The sequence below is a fragment of the Plectropomus leopardus genome, chromosome 10 (assembly GCF_008729295.1).
Source record: "Plectropomus leopardus isolate mb chromosome 10, YSFRI_Pleo_2.0, whole genome shotgun sequence".
NCBI classification, from domain to species: Eukaryota; Metazoa; Chordata; class Actinopteri; order Perciformes; family Serranidae; genus Plectropomus; species Plectropomus leopardus.
In genome coordinates, this window is record NC_056472.1 from 786,850 (window position 1) to 807,791 (window position 20,942).

General features: G+C 39.3%; 1 protein-coding gene across 2 annotated transcripts; it reads right to left on the reverse strand.

Annotated features, from left to right (window-relative positions):
* Positions 1–391: 391 nt before the first annotated feature.
* On the reverse strand, positions 392–18,475 carry marco (macrophage receptor with collagenous structure). Of its 2 annotated transcripts, XM_042495167.1 has the most exons (11): positions 18,249–18,472; positions 14,563–14,661; positions 12,281–12,447; positions 10,643–10,760; positions 10,267–10,329; positions 8,896–8,985; positions 6,505–6,582; positions 5,907–5,942; positions 1,942–2,001; positions 1,603–1,767; positions 392–888 (listed from the first exon to the last, which is right to left on the reverse strand). In XM_042495167.1, the coding sequence occupies exons 1-11, from the start codon at positions 18,343–18,345 to the stop codon at positions 758–760; spliced, it is 1,104 nt and encodes a 367-aa protein (XP_042351101.1). In that variant the 5' UTR covers positions 18,346–18,472; the 3' UTR covers positions 392–757. The 2 variants fall into 2 exon arrangements, with proteins under 2 accessions (XP_042351101.1, XP_042351103.1); XM_042495169.1 differs by lacking the exon at positions 14,563–14,661 and having other exon boundaries at positions 18,249–18,475.
* Positions 18,476–20,942: the final 2,467 nt, after the last annotated feature.

Sequence of the window (20,942 nt, forward strand, 5' to 3'; positions counted from 1 at the left end):
TAAAGGTGTCATTGAGGTCTCATTTAAGTGTATCAGCTGTGATGCCACTGTGATGTGAACTGGACATGTGTGTCTACAGTATGTTCCCTGAGGTGTCTGGGAAAACGCGACCAGGCCAGCTGTGTCACAAACCATTCCTCAGCACCACTCCTGCCCTTCAATGTGACCTTTTCATCTCTGCTGGCCTCTGCAAAGTCATCTGTGGTGATGTGCCATGGATGGAATTCAATGCCACACATGTTGCTGAGGTCAAGAGAAGCTGAGTGGAGGACAGGGATTGACGAGGACAGGGATTGACGAGGACAGGGATTGATGAGAACAGTGCTGCTCAGCCTCATTTAGGAAATACGATAAATTGACAGATTAAAGTTGAAAAATTATGCTTGAGATGTTTACTTCAGTAAAGTTTTATTGACATGATATTTGTTTACAGTACACTGTCATTCAAGCGAATGTGTTTCGTAATAAAGTGAAACTTTGAGCTGAACATAATTCTATATGCTGTATTTTGTGAAAATGTGATGAGATCCAGCTGTGAACATCATTAACAGCAGCACTGCTCTGTGCTCATATCCTCAGTGAGACATGTGTGTGCTTTTGTGTATGTGTGTGTGTGTGTGTGTGTGTGTGTGTGTGTGTGTGTGTGTGTGTGTGTATGTGCGTAATACCTGCCAGTCAACTTGTCACTTCATGTTTATCAAACTGTGTAGAACTGTTGAAACACTTTTGTTCTTGTTGGGTTGGGTGTGTTGTGGTTCTAGCGACAGTGCACTCCAGCATCCTCGTTGTGTTTACAGTTACTAATTCCAACTCCTGCGTGTCGGCAGTTAAAGATGTCAGACTCAGTTCCTAAACATTTTAGGTCATCCAGCCAGATCCTCCCAGAGCCTGCAGGAGAAGAGCAGGGTTACAGTGAGACCTGCATTTATCAGGTGCTCTTTTATATGTTATCATTGTGAATGCTTTACAATTGCATCAAGAAGTGATAGAAGCAGTAGTTTTTACTTAAAGTAATAGTAGTAATACAATATCACAGTACAGATGCCCATTCCGGTTGGCCGCTGAAGGTAGGTTTTGTTTCACGCTTCTACACCAAAAGCACCAACAGAGCTGTGCTATTTAATGAGTTAGAAGAGAGAGAGTAAAAACCATGTCTCATTCATGTAGTTGCATGCTTGGTACTTCCCAAACACATGCATTTTTACTAAAATGTTATGGTTTCAAACACATTAGTATGCATGGCCCAGTAGTATGCCTGAGCACATGCATGCCTTTGAAGTCTGCTCAAGTGAAGCTCATACACATGCAGTTTCATATTGTACCACTTTAACATATTGCAACATCACATCATAACATTTGAAGGAACATGTGTGTGTTTGGAAAGCATACAACTGTTTACAAACTTGTGTGGAGTTTGTAAACATGGATTTTGGTGCAGTTTTGTTTGCAAGTTTTCTTCACAGATTGACAGTAATGTGGTGAGTTATTGTTATATAAATGGCCATTTTGCAGGTGAAGTATACTTTCAAGGGTTTTGTTAAACATTAGAGCAGATAACATGGTGCACAGAACATGATGTGATGGTGGCAGCAGACTCCTTACCCGCGCTGGCAGTGAAGGTGGAGATGACGCTTTGGAAGCCCAGCATCCTACAGATCACCTGTCCGTCCACAGTGTCAAAGCTGTCGTCACACACGGTGCCCCACACCCCATTGCGCCTCACCTCCACTCGTCCGCGGTATTTCCCCGGCACAAGACGAACGTTCACTGTGATGACACAAAGTTGCAGCTGTTGAAATTTCCTTTTTTTTGCTGAGATTTTGGACTGACATGTTAGACAGCTCTCTCTGGGCTATGGTTGACATTAGGGTTAATTGCATTGAAAATAAAGAAACAAATATTTTGTATCTCGGCTGTCAGGTCAGTCATGTGCCGACTTACACTCTGGTGCATTTCCTTGGTCCACCTTGTCTCCTTTGGCACCTGGTGGTCCGGCAGGACCTGTGGAGGAAAAATAGTCAAATCCATCAGCTTAGTGTGTCATACTGATTGTTTCACCATTATGGGTCACTTTAACTTGAGCTAACTACAAAACTAACTGGACTGAACTATCAGTGCAGCAGGCGGCTCTGTGGCTCATTGTCTTTATTTTGTTTAGCTCAGCAACAGGTGAGTGAGCTGGACACTCTGACAGATGTAAAAGAGGAAGCCATATCTACAGCTCTTTACTCAGTCTTCACTCACCTGGAGAATAACAACAGCTACATGAGGATGCTGTTTGTTGACTTCAGTTCAGGAATCATCCCAATCTCTCCCATGAAGCTGATTGAAAAACATATCACTCTGGGCTTCAGTACAACACTCTGCAAGTGGATACTGAATATCCTCACATGAAGACCCCAGAGAGTTCGGATTGGCAGTCACAACTCCTCTACATTAGTGCTCAACACCGGAGCCCCCCAGAGCTGTGTGCTCACCCCCCTCCTGTTCACACTGTACACCCATGACTGCACTCCCAGACATCAGGAGAACTCTATTGTGAAGTATGAGGACGACACCAGTATAATCATTGGCCGTATTATAAACAACGATGAGAGTTCATAACGGGGAAACTGACAATCTTGAAGAGTGGTGCACAAAGAACAACCTACTGCTCAACATCAGAAAAACCAAGGGGCTGACTGTTGATTTTAGAGATAAGGAGGCAAAGACACACACCTCTGTCTACATCAGTGGAGCTGAGGTGGAGCAGGTGATAGGCTATAGGTTTTTGGAATTACTATCACTGAGAACCTGTCTTGGCCATCACACATCACCACCCAGGTTAAAAAAGCACAGAGAAGGCTCTACTTCCTATGGAAACTTAGGAAGGCTGAATTCCAGAGCAAGATCCTGGTTAACAGAGGAGCAATAGAAACTGGAAACATCACATAATGGCATGGTTCGTGCATGGCCCAGGACAGAAAGGCTCTACAGCGGGTGATTAAAACCACCCAGAACATCACTGCTTCCCATTTACAGAGCATCAGTAACCTCGGTGAAGTGAGGTGTCTGCACAGAGCCCAAAGGATACTGAAAGCCGGCAGCCACCCCAGCCACAGTCTGTTCACCCTGCCGCCATCTGGAAAAAGATACAGAAGTATCCGCTGCAGAACCACCAGACTACAAAGCAGCTTCTTTCCCCAGGCTGTGAGACTCCTCAACTCCTCCTTCGATGCCAAAAAGATGTAGCAGGATTTAGGATCAACTTTAATTTCATTTCTTTTTAGACCATTTATAAGAAAAATTACAATAAATCAACCGTATATCTTCAATTAAAAATAAAATAAAATAATTAGCACTATAGATACTGTATTTATAACCTTTTATCCACATAGTTTAACCTGCTATCACCAGCTTCCCTTGTTCAGGTCTCTGCTCAAAAATTGACTTTTTTCAATGTAGAGTATATCCATAATATGAATAATCAAGGTCTTTAACTCAGCACAACAAATGAGAGATGAACTTGAGAGCTGTAAGCATCAGTACAGATGGTACTGGACCAGATGAAATGAAGGAACAAGACAGAATAAATGGAAAATTTTGTCCTCGTCTGAAAAGACGTTACAAATTGAAATAATGACGCATTTGCCCAAAGGCTATAGGAAACCATAAAACAGCATTCATATATTCATTCATTTTCTGTAACTGCCTATTCTGTTAGGGATCGTGGGGTGCTGCAGCCTATCCGAACTGACAATGGCCGATAGGTGGGGTATAACCTGGACAGGTTGCCAGGCTGTCACTGGGCTGATAAAACAACGTGATAGTCACCTGTGAAGCAATAGATGCTTTTAAAATGAAGCAGAACACAATGGTAGAGCGCGAAGTAAAGAAATTCTGAGGCGAGATATTGAAATTGGCAATTTATAGGTACATTTGTGCACCCTCTTTGGCTTCCAGGTAACAGTGAAACTCATCTTAAGTCACTTAGATGTCTTTATAAGTAAAAAACAACAGTTTGGGCTCTATTTAAAAAAAAAACAATCTATCAGACCTATTGTGTAATGTATTTCCACTCACAGAAAATGATAAGTGCACTGAATGAGCCTTTAATGGGGTCAGTAGGCCACAATTTGCTGATGCATATCTTATAATTGACTGACTCAGCCAGCAGATGGAGACATAGAGTTTGGAAAAACCATGGGGAAAAACAGCTTTCTCAGTACATTTCCATGATGTCACAGCCCCCATGCTTTCTCCTCTCAGCCATTAAAAACCCATTTAAACCTGTAGATGCTGTGTTTTGGGATTGTGTGAATACTGTGTGGTTTAGGTGGAAGTGGCTAATCAAACAATGTGTAGCGAGCCATATCCTTGAATGTTTAAATGCTCTTGGTATTATCATGAACTCATCCCTCTCTCTGTCTGAGTCATACACACACAGTGAAATACAGTCCTGTGGCAAGATGCACTAAACTCAACTATAATACTGTGCATGCACAAAGGCAGAAATATGCACACATATTCTTTGTAAGATTGATAAAGCCACATGTACTATGCTGTTTTATTAATCTCACTTATTGTGGAACTGGGCCCGCATGCATGAGCTCATTTTCATCAGGTAGCTATAAATGAATGTAAAAAAGAAATTCCCTTAAACATGTGGTTACGTATCAATAATTATATATGCTCTGCCACTCATCACACCAAGCAGTGAGATATACCAACATGTTCTTGTCCCAAGTCGTCACATGTTTCCGCTTTGTTGTGGACTTCAGTGTCCTCATATTATGCTCTAGGTATCCTTCTGTTTCTGCTGTTAATGTTCTGGGATGCTGCCACCTTGATGTCAACATGACAAATGGACCTGCGCTTACAATTTGGGTTCAGTATCTTGCCCAAGGATACTTTTACACATTGATTGGAGGATTCGGGAATTGAATCACCAAGCACATGACCCGCTCTACCTCTGAGCAGTAGCCACCCTGAACACATGTCAACACATGCACATGGTGGAATGACACCGCAAGTAGTTATGTCTAGGCAACAACAGCACATGGACACCAATGCCTGAGCATCAACAAACAGACACGCTGGCACAGATGCTTAGGTTTAGGCAACAAAGTCACTGATGATTAGGACTGGGCAAAAGAGGCACATGGTAAGGTGTTAAAAAAAACATCACATTTAGACAGGAAGTGAACACATGAAAGTCTGGGGCTTGTTAGATACCTCCACCACCCCTCCTGCCCACCCTATATGGACTTTTGTGCTCCTTTTATTACATCATTATTGGCAGCGTTTCAAGCTGCCGCTACCCTGTGGTATATCATGCGGACACAACGGGGTCTGCCCAGCGCGTTCTCATCTGACGCCGACTGTCCATGTATCATGATGCTGTGGCGGGTGCCGGCCTATCACAACAACAAGAACATTCTGTCCGGCCGCAGTCTCAGCTTGATTTGCAGCATATCATTCAGCCGCAAAAGGTGGGTTGTGGTATCAGGGTCTTATGCCAAAATCACTGAAGAAATTACAATATAACTAACTGTGTTGCAGCAGTGAGCTTTGCAACAGCGTAACAGAGTTCACTCATCACCCTAAAAAATGTTTAACTAACTTTTTAAATGTGCCTTTGATTGATATTTGATGTACACTGCAACCTGCACAATAATAAGTGAAATTAGCAAACCCCCTTAAAACACGTTAAACATTTCTCACCTCATGTTTAAGCTCCTCTTATCATTCCAGCTGCAGCTATTCCAGCTGAAACTGTGTGTACACTGGTCTGAGTTCTCATCCAACTCATGAAACAAAGGTTGATGCGTGGGAAATGGTGTCTCAATGGTTTTTGTGCATCCATATAATCATCACATATGGAAGAAACATAATTCTAAATCAAGATTTCTTTAAAACACACTCACCTTCAGTTCCATTGAAGCCTGGAGGTCCAGGTACACCTGATGATAACAAAATGACATCTTACTAAAAAGACATCACTGACATGTCTCCTTAGATCTTGTCTTCACATTAAATAAACCTGAGTGGATTAAGTCTACAGTTTAAAGTTCTTGCCATTTTAAAAAGCAAAATCAAAAATCAGAAAATCTTGTGAAGCTCTCTATAGCTAAGGAGCCCGGGAGGTGACATCAGTATGGTTTTACTTTTAAAAATGCATGCAAGCTTTCTGTTTCCCACACCCATTTTACAAATTGCACATGTGTTTTAGTAACTTCCACATGCATCTTTATTTAAAAAGCATGCACAATTTAGTAATTAGTGCACGTGTTTTGTTTATCTAAGTAGCATGAAGAATAAACACAATCCTGACACACAAAAAGGCTCCATTCCTTAGGAGTTCTTTATGAAGAGAAAGCCAACAGGCTTATTCTGTGGTTGGAAACCATTTAAGTGAGAAAGAAAAAAACAGATTTCAGGATGCTTTTGTTTCCATGTATTGAGTCAGGTTTGATAGAATCGCCATAGTGTTTCTTATGCTTCAACCAATATTCAAAGCCTTACCTGGGACCCCAGGGTCTCCTTTTTCTCCCTTTGAACCTGGTCCTTGATCCCCTGGGAGCCCAGGTGGACCCATGGGACCTGCATCCAAACACACACACACACACATATCAGATAATGGACAGTAGTTTCTATTATTTGGTGAACATATGTATTTCATAAATGCAAGCTGTGCAAATTTGATCCATCATCATGTGAAACAGTGCTGTGTCAGCAATATTACAGATAATCAGAGAAGTTAAAGGAGGAAGAGAAACTGAACTGTTTCATGTGCTAGCTGTAATCTGCTGATACATTTTCCAATCAGGAAGTGAGTTTCAGTAAATTCATTTGCTATCACTGTGAGTCAGTATGTGAGTCATCCAGCTGGCTCCAAACACAGTATGAGGAACATATTTTCAGATTTTTTTTCCCCTGAACACACATGCTCCCCTTCAGTACTACCTGTTTATTTGGATAGCGCATTTTTCAAAAATAGCTTTCTAATGTATTTATCTATCTAATATATACTAATTAAAAACAAGACTAATGAGCAATGTAAACAGCGTCCGCCTGCATCATGTTCCGGCTCTGTCCCAGCTGCGGGAGATTATCCATGCTATGCTATTTTTACACTCCAGTTCTGCTTTTACCCAAGCAACTCAAATCTCTGCTGAATAATAATAATAATAATAATAATAAAAATAATAATAATAATAATTTAACAATAATGATAATAATCATAATAATAATTCTATTGCGCCTTTCATAAAAGAAAAGTGTAAGAAAATAACGCAATGAAAGCTTTACATGATAAGAGATAGAATAATCATACAAATGGGTAGAATGCCACAATTAAGGAAAATAGGATGGAAAATTAAACCCACATGATAATAATAGTAAAAACTAGCTTTAAAATAGATTTACACTTGAGCCTGTAATTGCCACAAGCAACAATTATGGGTTCAAGCCAAAACAAACCATTAGAAGTTAAAAGCTTCAAAGTACATGAACTTTGACGATATATAGCCTGCATTAAAGATAACTAATAGGTTTTATGACAATCGGAAAGAGGCTCATTTATTTACGACCAAATCTCATTCATGTGAAACCCAAATAATCAAAACAAAACAAAACAAAAAAAACAAACAAAAAAAAAAACAAATTTCCTCAAGGCCATGACTGCCCTATAATTCATCCATGTATGCTCCTTTTTGGAAACAACATCCCCTTATTGGTTGAGACCCTTCCTAAATCCCGTCCCCTTTTTCGTTGTGTTCCAATAACAGTTGAGCAAGCTTCAGCTTTTACCTTTCCTGCTGGATTTAGCTTTATGCTGGTCAAAAATACTGAAAAGACAATCAAAATCTACATGGACACATTACATTATTCACACCTGAAGTTAGTTCATTTTAGCTGAATGCTAGCTAACTAGCTAATTGATGTTTAGCTAAATAATCATGGTCAGCCAGGTTTGCTTCTCTCCTCATTTATGAGACATTAAAACAATTCTGGAAATAGACAGGTACTGCTGGTTAGTCAACAAACATTCCCTTGTGTATATTATCTTTATAAGGCTGCTTTCTACAGTAGAGATTATTGTCAGGTCAGCACCATGCTCTGAATAGAGTGCCCCAAGGATGATGTTTTTCTGTAGACACAGAAGTTCGCTCTCGTTCCGTCATTGATTTTTCCATTGGATTTTGGATTATTGCATTAAATAAACTCTGTGACAAACAAATGTTTATGGTGCTTGCACGTTTTGTTCAGCAAGATCATCACAAATGAGGATTGCTTTTATGATATTTAAAGCTTAATGTAATTGCCAGAAGCAAAAAGCTCACTGGCTGCCAATGTTGCCATTACAACAATGTTAAAAGGGAAACAGTTACATTTAAGGCTTAACCAGGGGTCAGGGTCACTGTATCAATCTCATAATTGACTGTATTCTACAAAACTAACAAGCTATTGATTAGTATAAACCTTTTTTTCAAAGTAGGAAATGTACACTTCATTACATTGTATTATTGCATTCCTAATGCAAGGTATGAGCTGAGTCCAAATTAACTTGTAAATGTAAATGTTTAGCATATAGCCTTACATTAATCTTGATCTAATACATCAGTAAGCTAACATTTATTTAACACAAAAAGACAAAGTACAGCTGCAGTGATGGGAGAACCATATGTTTCGCAGTCATGTGTTGAAGAACCAAAGGTCCAGGTGGGCCAGAGTGCCCGACAGCATCTTATTAGCCAACTCATGACTGTCCAAAAACAACATAGTTTCAATGGAACTCCACTTTCTGTAGCAGTCTAATTTGTGTGTGTATTCTTTAAAAACTCATCATATTTAATACAGCTTTGAGTATAAATACATGTACATCATTCCACATATAATACAAATGAAACCCACCAGTTTGACCAGCCAATCCTGGCTCTCCAGCTTCTCCTTTGACTCCCATGTCCCCCTTTGGTCCTGGAAGGCCAACAGCACCAGTGTCACCTGTAGAGAAGCATACATACAGCTGTGTGATCTGCCGATGGACTGGATCTTGTGCTGTTCAGCTCATCAGCTCATACTGAATAATGCACACAAACAAACCAGTCAGGAGTCACTGACCAAGTCTACACTTTGAACTTGTTTAGACACAGGACACATGTGGCTGACGATACAACCTAATAATAGTGTGTTTACCTCTTTCTCAAGCCAAGATTTTAAAAATATAATAGTGGTTATGACTTCAAGTGCCCCTAAAGAATGTATTGTATTATATGTAATGTACTTTTCCTTTGTGATTATTTGAGGAACTGTGTTGATAACAAAGATGATAACATCTTTGGCAAACTAAATCTACAGGCATGGAAGCTAAGCAATGTACTGCTTAAAATCCCTGTCAGTAAGTGCTGTCTTACAGCAAGGTAAAGTGGTGAAAATCTTCTAAATATAGTGTATATTTAACTATCATTATTTTTTTTAGGTAGCTTAAAACTAATTAATCAAGGCAGAGTTTGCAGCACTCAGCACTGTTTGATGTATGTGACACGGCGATTTTCTTGGGTCATTATCATAAATTGTAAATTTGATCAAGGAATTTTGTTTTTGTTGTTATTGTTTTGCAGGGGTAGTGTGTAGTGATGTGAATGTGTGTGTGTGTGTGTGTGTGTGTGTGTGTGTGTGTGTGTGTGTGTGTGTGTGTGTGTGTGTGTATGTCAGGGGAGGGGGTGTCATACTGGAAAACATCTGCCTCAGTCTCTGGTAATTTGTTGGATTGAGTAAAAGTCCAGCCCTGATAGAGATTTCACACAGGAAATGTCAGGCTAAGTTGCAAGGGTATGTGAAATAATGGCTGCAGCCCATCCATCAGCCGCTTTTCATCAGCCGTCTGACAAGAGATGACAGGTCATCAACGCCGGATCATCGACAGACCTGCAGCTGAAAGCTAATGCCTCCTGCTGCTGCACACATATGCACCTTAGCTAAATAACTTGTAACCAAATGAACTTTTTACAGATAAACTTTTACTCTGCATGGTTTTGAGGCTCAGAGGTCAGTGTGAGGTTTGAACACTGCCAGAATTACACATTTAATTCTCTGTCAGAACCCCTCTGATATCACAGCATAAGCTGTAGTTAATGTTCAGACGGTGCTGAGAAAAATGTCATCCCAGTTACTCAGCGATCACAGCACCAGGAAATCTGTGGCTGCAACACACAACCACATTTCTTATATTTAATGACTCCTAACTTTCAGCCTCTAATTCAGTTTTGCTTAAGGCTGACTCACCTTTAAGGCCCCTGTCTCCTGGCTCACCTTTGGGCCCATTTGTACCCGGAGCACCAGGCAGTCCTGAGGACGCACACAGAAGAATTTTAAGGGTTGATAAACTCTGCTTCCACAATTCTTTTCATGTTGTTACAGTTTTATGCTTTGCTGTTCAACCCTAAGAGTTAAACCTATAATATGTCCTGAGGCATGTCTATTGCACGTCTGTCCGTCCTGGAGGAGGGATCCCTCATCACCCTCTGGGACGAACCGTGTTTTGTGATAATGGGCTTTATAAATAAAATTGACTTGATTTGAGGTAACAGCCAGAAAATGCTCCTTGTGATCCATACAAATTTTCCACGACTTCAAGCACATACACGCACACGTGTGGTACCTGCTGTGAGGCTGATGTTGGTCAGTTTGCCCTCCAGCTTGTGGGCGCTGTTGTTGAGCAGCTTCAGGTCGGACTTCAGATGGCCCAGCTGACCCTCCTCTCCACACAGGCTAGTGACCTGTTGTCATGGCAACCGACACAAACATGACTGTGATGGCTAAACTATACTGTGAATCATGACCACATTAAATGAATTAAAATGAGCCTGACAGCGACACAATGTCATTTTTAAAAAGACCAATCAATCAGTTTTAATCTTATTGATGAAAATGTTTAATTCATAAGCAATACATCACATCCCTCAATATGCTCAGGGGATTTACCACCATGGCCTTGGTCTAGTGTTACCAGTAGATTGTTGAGTTTGATATTTCTGTGTAACATTTCTGAGTCAGTTCATTTAATGTTTAGCTGCTAGTGCTGATTTTGTCCTGATTGCCAATACCAATCGAGGTATGAGCATGCTGTCACTTTGACAACTTCTGCATTTCTAAATAAATATATTCAAAGAATTTTCAACCTAACTCCCCAAATACTGAACAAACATCTAAAGAAACTAACAAATAAAGTGAGGGCACCAAGTATTGGCAGCTGAATAAAAAGAATGTTCATAAATTATGATATCAGCAAATCCTTATGCCAAACAGGTTTCTGCAGATTGCTCCCTCTGACTCCAGAAAAGATCTCATATCTTCCCAGAGGTCCCTCAATCATCATCAAGAGCAACAGAGTATGAGAGAGCCTCAAGCCAAATGTGAGGGCTCACTCTGTTAACCAATCCACAAACCTGGCTGTAGCATGTTGGACATGTTGATTTTTTCTTATCTGTGTTACGTAGTTTACAACTGCAGGAAAATGTCCTCTACCTAGACAGCTTGGACAATTGGACAGTTTTTTCCCCATTTATTAGATGGATAGGCTCTGAATGCAGGAATTTAATCCAGTAAACAAAGTTAGTGTTCCATACAATCACATTATCCATTTATACTGAGGCACGGTCAAACAGGTTATTATGGACTGTGTTTTCACAGAGATCCCTAGATAGTCAGCTGTGACTGTGTCATTTCTGTCATCATGTCACTCAGCACTTAACTTCTGCATTTTGTGTTGTGAGTCATGAGGTCAGATTTGAAAATAATAACTGAGTATCAGCCCAAACCAGGAGGTGGTTTCCAATCGACCACAGCAAATAGAGCCAGCAGAGAGACCGACTTCCAGATTAGCACCTCAGCTAACTTGAATGGCAGTCTAAAAATGTAATCTTGCTGGAGAAATAGTCTTTCTGGGCCAGTATGCATCACGAGACCGACTCAAATGGTGTAATTTCACTTTTGGCCACTATGTAAATTTTGCATCATTGCGTGGCGCACTTCCTTGGGGAAGCGGCTGTGTCTGGCTTATTTTAGCTTGATTTAAGCATAGTGAGGGTAAGTCAAGCTAAAATAAGCCAGACACAGCCGCTGCCATTTTGTGGTGTTGGAGTTCCCACCAACCCATCTTATTTATTTATGGTAAATATTTCAGGGTCTTACCCTTATTTTTTGTAAAAGTAATCTGCACTGAAGCTCTGTGTGTGTGTTTGTGTGTGTGTGTGTGTGTGTGTGTGTGTGTGTGTGTTCAGCAAAATGTTAGAAGGACCTGGCTCTTGAGGGCCCATAGGTGGCTCCTTAGGGTCTTGGCTTCTTGGCTGTTGTTGTAAACCAGGGTCTGGATGTTGACATCTTCCATCTCTCCGCCCTCAGGGATGTGATTGGACGTCAGCTTCTCCAGCCGGGGGTTAGACAGGAAAGACTGCAACGAGGAAACTGGGACAGAGAGGAGAAAATGGGGTTGATGCTAGAATGGATCGTCCGGAGGGAGGTGGGTGGGAACTCTGCTGCACGTCATCAAGTTCTCACAGCAGAATCAACCAATCACAGCAGCGCTTAGTTTCTGTCAGATTTTTTTAAATATGGAGCGCACCAGCATACGAGAGTGCACTGATTCATACAGTAACCACATATGCTGCACTCACACAAATCAAATGTTTAATTAAAGCTGCAAGCAGTGATGAAAGGGCCCTCACAACCCCACATATGTCGGTTACTGGTGGTACTCCAGCTAAAGAGGTCGTTCATTTCTGTGAAAGTCAGATACATTATGAGAGTTTGGACCCTGGAGTGAGCTTTTTCATATGGTGTAGTACTTCCAGTGGCCACCAGGTGACAGTGGAGGAGATCCATCATTTGTAGACCAAACCATTTAAATATTATGTAAATCCAATGGTCATTGTCCCTCATGGTGGCACTATTACGACTAGTGAATATTGTCATACAGATGTGTTCAGGGTGGGACCCTGAGGTTTCAGGCAGATCGGACAATGTACAACAAAGTTACAACAATTTCCTGTTTTGTCGCAAAACCTTTGATCATAACTTTCAATCGGGAAGGTCTTAAGATCATACAGACAGAATTTCAACTGGATCCTATTAATTGTGTTGGCCAAGATCATAAAAGTATTAAAAAAAACGATATTTCCTGTGGCCACTAGGTGGCACTATCACAACTAGTGAATATTGTCATACAGATGTGTTCAGGGTGGGACCCTTATCAAACCAAAGTTACACCAAAGTTAAAACAATTTCCTCTTTTATGGGAAGACATCAAAATTGTACACCACATCACAGGAAATCTAAAAGTTTTGCACAGACCTGTGATAACTTTTAATCACCAATGGGTTGAGAATGGACACACTACATTTGAAGTAGTCAGATTAATCCTGTAGGACAAGATGGCAAAAGTACGAGGCCTGAAAAAACCTGATAATACATAATACATAATGCATAATACATACCGAATTTCATAATTGTGAAACTGGTGAAACCGGCCATTGGAGATACACGTTAGGGAGCGTTGTGGAGCCATTTTGCCACAGCCATTACCGAAAGCACCAAAGTATAAAATTTTTCGCCAGGCCGAACATGCATAACAAGATTCATGAGTTTTTGAGCATGTTTAGACCTCCAGAAATGCGATTAATTTGCGGAAAAATAATAATTCCTTGCATTCCAAGAGGATCCTAGCACCATTTGGTGCTCAGGCCCTGAATGTCCAGACCTGACTTGACTTAAATCAGCTCAAATTTAGTGTCCCAAAACATTTTTTTAACCGCTTAAATGATTTGTTATGTTGAAGCTGAAAGAGATATCATATGAAGAGCAGAATGTGCTGTATATAAGAGGAGTTACTTAGAGCACAATGATGAGCATCGCTGCCTCAGAAATTCATGATACCAGTTGACATTTACTTGGGTATTTTAGCTAGTTAGTTACAATTTAAGGTAGCTTTACTTGGGTGATTCCATTGGACTATTTTATACTTGTATTTTATTACCTTTCAGTGGGAAATATTGTACTTTTACAATAGATTTATTTGACATTAATTTTAATCACTTTTAATGGAGATTTAACACGGCAGACTTATCAAATTTCTGAAAGAGAGTGCAGTCAGATAACCTAAAGTTGACCAACAACACTAGCTAATGTGATATAATTATATAATTATATAAAACGTTAGCTAGAAATCATATGTTTACTGGTAATTTCTCCACCTTTGTCAGTTAATGCTGCTCCACACTGTGAGTAATAAACTCTTTCTCCACCTAATAAATGAATTTAACTCTGCGGAGTAATAACATTTCTGAATGAGAATGATGCAGACAGATCATAGACTGTATGTAAAGACACAGATTAACAGTTATAGACAGTCTGTGAGTCACATAAACTGAAAAGTCTGCTAGAAACTACAGGCTGCTGTGATTGGTTAATTCTGCTGCGATCCATTCTAGCATCCTGAGCACACTTTATCACTAACTGCATTCACTTCACATCCATAATAGCATCAGATTGACATCTTGTTTGTGAAAATAAGTCCAGTCATACCTTTATAGATGAGAAAGGCATTGAGTGCAGTCTGGAATATGAGGTAAACAACAACCACATACAAACACCACTGTCTTCTGGGCCTTGCTGGCTTCAGATCTAAAACACAAACATGAGAACAGGATCAGACTCCTGCAGCAAACTTACATTTTTAAAAGTCATGTCAGGAGACAAAGAGTAGCCGAGGTCTTTCAGCTGATACAGAGGCTTTATAAATTTGCAAAGCTGCCAGCATGAAACATTTGGACAACTAGAGGGAAATGTCAGCTGTCAATCACAATAAAAAGCTGAAGGGGGATGGAGATGAGTTTCTGTTTGTTGGCAGAAAAGCCGAAAAATTGACACCAGACTAAAGTAGTTGTGACTGAGAGGCAAACTACTGTCCACTCTGAAGGGTTCTGAGGAGCCTGTGAGGATGAGAGGCGGCAGAAGTCTACAGGTTAGTTAGGAATATGTATCTTTATACAACAGTTAGTTCTGACCAAGCAATATGATTGGTCAAGAGGCATTCCATGAGTGCTGATAAATGAGTACAACATCACTGAGACAATTCACCTTTAACTCTGCATGTATCACTCCGCTTCACAGCCATTAGAAACCTGTTACTTAGTGTAAGAATGAAAGTGGGATATGTTTTAAAAGTGGGATATATTTATAGTATGCTGTAAGAATAGGTTCAAAGAGCTAGTTGGCACTGTTCACATAGCTGTCAGTTGGTCATGTTTAGGGAGTAGTAGGGGGCGAGAAAGGATGGGAATTTTGAAGTGTGGTTTGAGCTGACAGTACATGCATTGAAGTTACTAAAAGTTATGAGGAAGCCAGGGAGGGAGCAGCTATGAAAGACGGGATTTGGTAAACCACCGTTCACTTGGAGAAAACCAGCTGTTACAGAGGTTACAAGGATGTGCAGTGAGACAGGGACACACTTGTCTGACACTATCCAAAGTCTGAGAGACACCGTCACACACGCACACGCTGCCTGATACGAGATCAAAGTGATACACACACTGGAGATTAACTGTCTGATCAAACTAACTCATGTGAATCTCACAGGCAGCCAAAGTGTCTGTTAACAGACTCTGATTTCACTGAAAACACAGAGATAAATGTCCAAGATACTAAGCAGCTGGTCTGTGCATAACATGAAGACCGAGCTAACACAGATTAGCAAGCAGCGTGCAGGAAAATGTTTTTGTGTTGCTAGTCAACAGCTGTCACGTCCAGCGGTTGCAGAACTGTTTGTGTGGCGGAGCCAAAAAAATGATTAATTAAACAAACAAAGCATAATCTTTCGCTTGTTACTATTTACAAATAAAAGACGCTTGTAGAACTGTTGTATAAAAGCAATATCACATTTGAAGTCGTGTGTTGTACTTGTACATCATCACAGCTGTGATTATCTTCTACCTATCTACGACCGATTCACAGCCGTGATGATATACAAGTACAACCTCACTCCCTCTCGAGTGATAGTCTATTGCTTAAACGAAGCAGTGAAAGAGGTAAGGATATTTTGTTGCTTAATTATACAACAGTTAGTTCCGACCAAGCACAGTCATCCCCTTGTTTTTTTTTCTTTTCTTTTATAAAAACTAATTTCCCAGGTAATTTTTTGTACATTTTCAGGTTTCAAAGGGTTAAATGGAAGCAGAGAAAGAGTAGATGTTTTCACATCTGGAGCTGTTATACCCACCCTGTCCCATAAAAACTGAGTTTACATCTAACTCATTTACTTTTTTGTTGTTTTTTAATTACACAAATTGCATGTTCTATTAACAAGATTAGGAGATTCTATTCAGAGATGTGTTTTCTGTGCTCCTGATTGTTAAAAAACTGCTACTAAAAGTCGCTTCAGTGTCAAGAGACCTGTAGAGCAGATGCTCCTGCTGTGTCCAACAGGAGACATAAAACAGTGCTACCATCTACTGGTCACAGCTGACACTCTCAGCTATGGCTCGTTCTGCTAGCAGAGTGAATACTGGATTTAACATTCATCAGGTGGACACAGCACAACTCCAAGAAAATGCTATGGTTTGTCTCTGTCTACTGGATAGGGGACTATTTGTTAACACATTAGCACAATGCGTTTATGAGCTGAGGTCTAATCAATGTTAACCTAGTTGATTTACTTCCCATCACGTTTTAATAACATAGTTTGGTAAAAATGTTCTGAAAAATAGTGCACACCAAGAAATGTTAACTAACGCTTTGAGAGAGGTTTATCTGCTCCCGAGCCTAAAATGAACCAAAACCACAGATCAGTAACTTCAGCAAATTATAAAGTGTCCATGTCTCTGTCCAGCAGCTCTCGGTCTCTCTTCAAAGCGATCAGCTCTCTGTCAAATTTGACCTGCTCCCTCTCCAGACTCTGCCACTCCCTCCCTTGTGAGCAGCAAAAAAGAGTTTTAGACAGAGTGGTAGATGATCTGGATGGCCGGAGCCTTGGCAACATCAAGCAGTTGGCCAATCAGAGCGCTAGTTGCTGTTCAGTATGGCTTGAATTGTGTTTTAGTTGACAACAACAAGAGCTAGAAAATGGAAATCCTAAAAAGAAACTTTGAGTGTTAGAGCAAGCGCTAATGGATTTGTTTTGAACTACAGGGTTTCACAAGGATCTGTTCTCTCTCATTCTTCTTACTTTCTATATTTTTATGCTCCAGTTCTAATTCTGTGTTGTAATATCTTTCCACTTTTATGTGGACTGTAAAATCTGACAAGTTTATTTTACTTAATATAATATTGGGAACCAATTGTCTTGAGTAAGGAAAGAAAATATAGCTATTAATTTTAATTTAGGTTTACTTTATTTCAATTGTTAAGTTTACACAAAATTTAGCAGCATTTGTGAAGTTGTTGCAACTTAAAAATGACAAGTGAAATTACCTTGTTCCTTCTATGTGTTAGCAACTTCAGTAAATGTTAGAAAAGTTAGTCTGACTTAACTTGATCATCACAAAGAGAATTTAGCCAGTGATGAAGGTAGGATATCTGTCAGTTCTGTTTTCTTAACATGTTTAAGATAATACAGAATACAGATATAAAGCTCAGTAAACTTGGTTTACTGAAGTTGCTATAACTTGTAAAGATTGATTTAATTAAATTTGTTGTTCAACAACTTTACAAATTAAGTAAATATAATAAATTGTAAGTCTACTTAACTATAGGATATGAAGTAAACATACATTAAGACTATTAATTACATTTACTTACATTTTCAAGGCAATTTTTTAAAGTAAAATCAACTTGTCAGATTTGATAGTGGACACTACTCTCAGACATGATAATCTAAGCAATAAACTAACCTAAATTACTGCCTGGACACTACAGGCTGGACATGGCCATGTGGTTAAGGTGTATACCAAGTACCTGTAGAAATAAAAATGAAAATAGAACCAGACAATTATGCTTTTACTGTTACCCCCAAGAGTCTTGAAAAACACGAGGTAATATTTCTAGAATTATACAGATCTGATCATTTGAAAGAGTTAAGAAATTAATCAATGCTTCTATTCATCTTGCTGCTGCTGAGGAGCTGAAGCCCGTCTGCAGATGCTTTAGAAATTCCAGCCTTTCAGGTACAACAGTGAAGAAAAAAGAACGGTCTGATATGTTCTCTCTCCCAAGTCAGAGCCCAAACTGTATCTGTTTGCTTTGAAAGGTTTGATATTTCCTGCCTTACTACTTACCATCAGGCTGGAAACTGTAGAGATCTGACCTGCTGAATGACAGATCAAAGAGCGGGTTTGTCTGGGTGCAGGAGACGTGGTCCACAGAGGATTCCATGATCTCTAGAGTCCAGAATACCCTTCACTTCTTACTTCAGGAACTCTTATAACACACAGTTCACGATGTCAGGAAACACAATTCAACCCGTATTGCAAAAGAATGAAAGAACTCCCATGCACCCAGATTGAAGCAAAGGAAGGAACTACATCAGATTTGTAGCTGAGGTGGCCAAAATTAAGCAGCAGAGCAGCCAGTCAGAGCAGCTGCTCAGGAGAATGAGGAAGTTGTTCCTCTAACCACATATGCAAGAAGGCCTTGCAAAACAGTGACAGAAATAAAGTTCAGTATTTTTCATTGCAGTTAGAATGACTGGGGAAGTTAGTATGGACAATTTATTATTAATTCAGCACCCTAGATTTTCAACAAGTCCTAAAATTTACACAACTAAACATATTATGGATTACCTCCAAAATCCCCCATATGATTGTTAAATTAATCTCTGATTGAGGTATAGGGAACAAAAACGACTTGGTTGTGAAAGATTTTCACTGCTCCGTGAACACAACCTCATTGACTGTTGCAAAGAGACATTATCAGTATGAAAATCAGACACTTAAAAGTGTTGTGTGACCTACCAACACTAGATGAGGTTCACTGACATTTAGATATTGTTTTATTAATAAGTAGCATTGTTTGATAATTCTTGCAGAGCTGCTGTGACTCCAAATTAAAAGACAAGCTGTGCAGATTTATACACAAGGAGCAGCACAACTTTATTATTTCAGAATTAAAGAGTTTAGTTCTATCTTCTCTGTCAAGTCTGACTGCATTAATCTCAGCAGAAAGCCACTTGCTGCTCTAATTTGCAGAATCTGCCATGTAAATACACTGCAAAATGTGATAAGTTAAATCTACTTTTAAAAAATCTAGGAAACTGATTGCCATGAAAATTGTAAGTAAGTACAACTATTATTCTTAATTGATATTTACTTTATGTCTAAGTGTTGAGTTAACATAGAATTTTGTTATATTTATTTAAATGAGAAGTTTATGAAATCAGTCTTTTTAATTGTTACCAACTTCAGTAGCCGTGATGTATCTGTGTTCTGCTGGTTTCAAACTTGTCAGTCATGTTTGTATTTTCTTAAACATGTTAACAAAACAGAACGCGCAGATCTCCCATCTTCATCACTGGCTAAATCCTCTTTGTGATGATCATGTTAAGTCAGGCTAACTTGGTTTGGTGAAGATGCTTACACTTAGAAAGAACAAGGTCACTTCACTTCACAAAATTAAGTAAATACAGCTAATTTCTGAATAAATGTAAAACTTTGATATAAAATAAACACAAATTAAGACAAGGCAATTGGTGTACATGATAACTTAAAGTAAGGTCAACTTCAGACATTTTACAGTGTAGCAGTGCATTAGGTGCAGGCACATTGGGCTGGGAGATGACACTGATTGGTTGAATTCATGTTATATCCAAAAGACACCTGTGATTAATTAACCCTTTGTAACCTTGACTTCTTTCAAAATTATGGGAAGTAGGCAATGAGCAAAAAACAAAACAAAACAAAAAAAAAAAAAAAAAAAAAAATGAGAGGGGGGGGGGGGGGGGTGGGGGGCACATTATATGAAAATTAATAACAAGAAAGTTAAAATAAAGAAATAAAAAGTACAAGATAATGACCCATAAAAAATTCTTAAAATGTATAATTTTGTCACATGATCTTAAATATGCAATTATATTATTAATATACTTTTTCCATTTTCACAAGCTATTTTAATAATCATTTTCTTAACCTACTAGCTCATGCAGTTGTGAAACATTTCTTACAAAGTTGCTTATTGTCTTTTTTCCCACGTTTTTGAAAGAAATCGCACCAATTTGCTCAGGGTTTAAATACAATGTAAAAGGTGTCTGAAAGAAAAAAAGTGATGTCACTCCAGGTTACAAAGGGTTAAGGGACGAAACACTACCCCTTTGCTCATTGCGCTGTACTTGATGCCCAGATTAAGCTCAGTTTAAGAAGCAAAAATAAAGTTAATCTTGCCCTAAATGCGCCTGTGCCATGCACTTTAGACCATGCAGACAAATCTTTATTCATGCAGTCTTACTGATCAAATGCCCTGTGCTGTGATACATTATGAGTTCATATGCAGATGGAAAAATGTCTTGTTTCAAAAAGAGGGGGAAAACAGAGAGAAGTCCTCTTTCCTCTTCTGAGCTTCCATTATTCCTGCTGTCTCAGCCCTAATTTCTGATTTAATGTCTTCTTTTTATTTTGTTTTCTTGTCATGCTCTCACGTTGTCTTTCGCAAAGTAGGAAATGAAACTCATTCTGTTGCATTCCTTCCTTCAATCCTTCAGTTATTGTTGTGGATAAGTGAAGTGTGTTTGGACTGAAACTTGGAAAACATGTACAAAGTGTAAGTGTAGAAATGGTGTAAAAGTTTCAGATGATCCAGTGGACCGTCCCCTACAAGACATAACAGATGAAACAAATAAGTCTTCACACTCCTTTATACACTTCCTTTGCAATATTTTACATCATGTCATAGACGTATGACAAGCAGCTAAGCTTCTCCAAATCAGTCTTTCAAATATTATCCTTTTTACAGCTGACACATGTCATATTTTTGACCTGTTC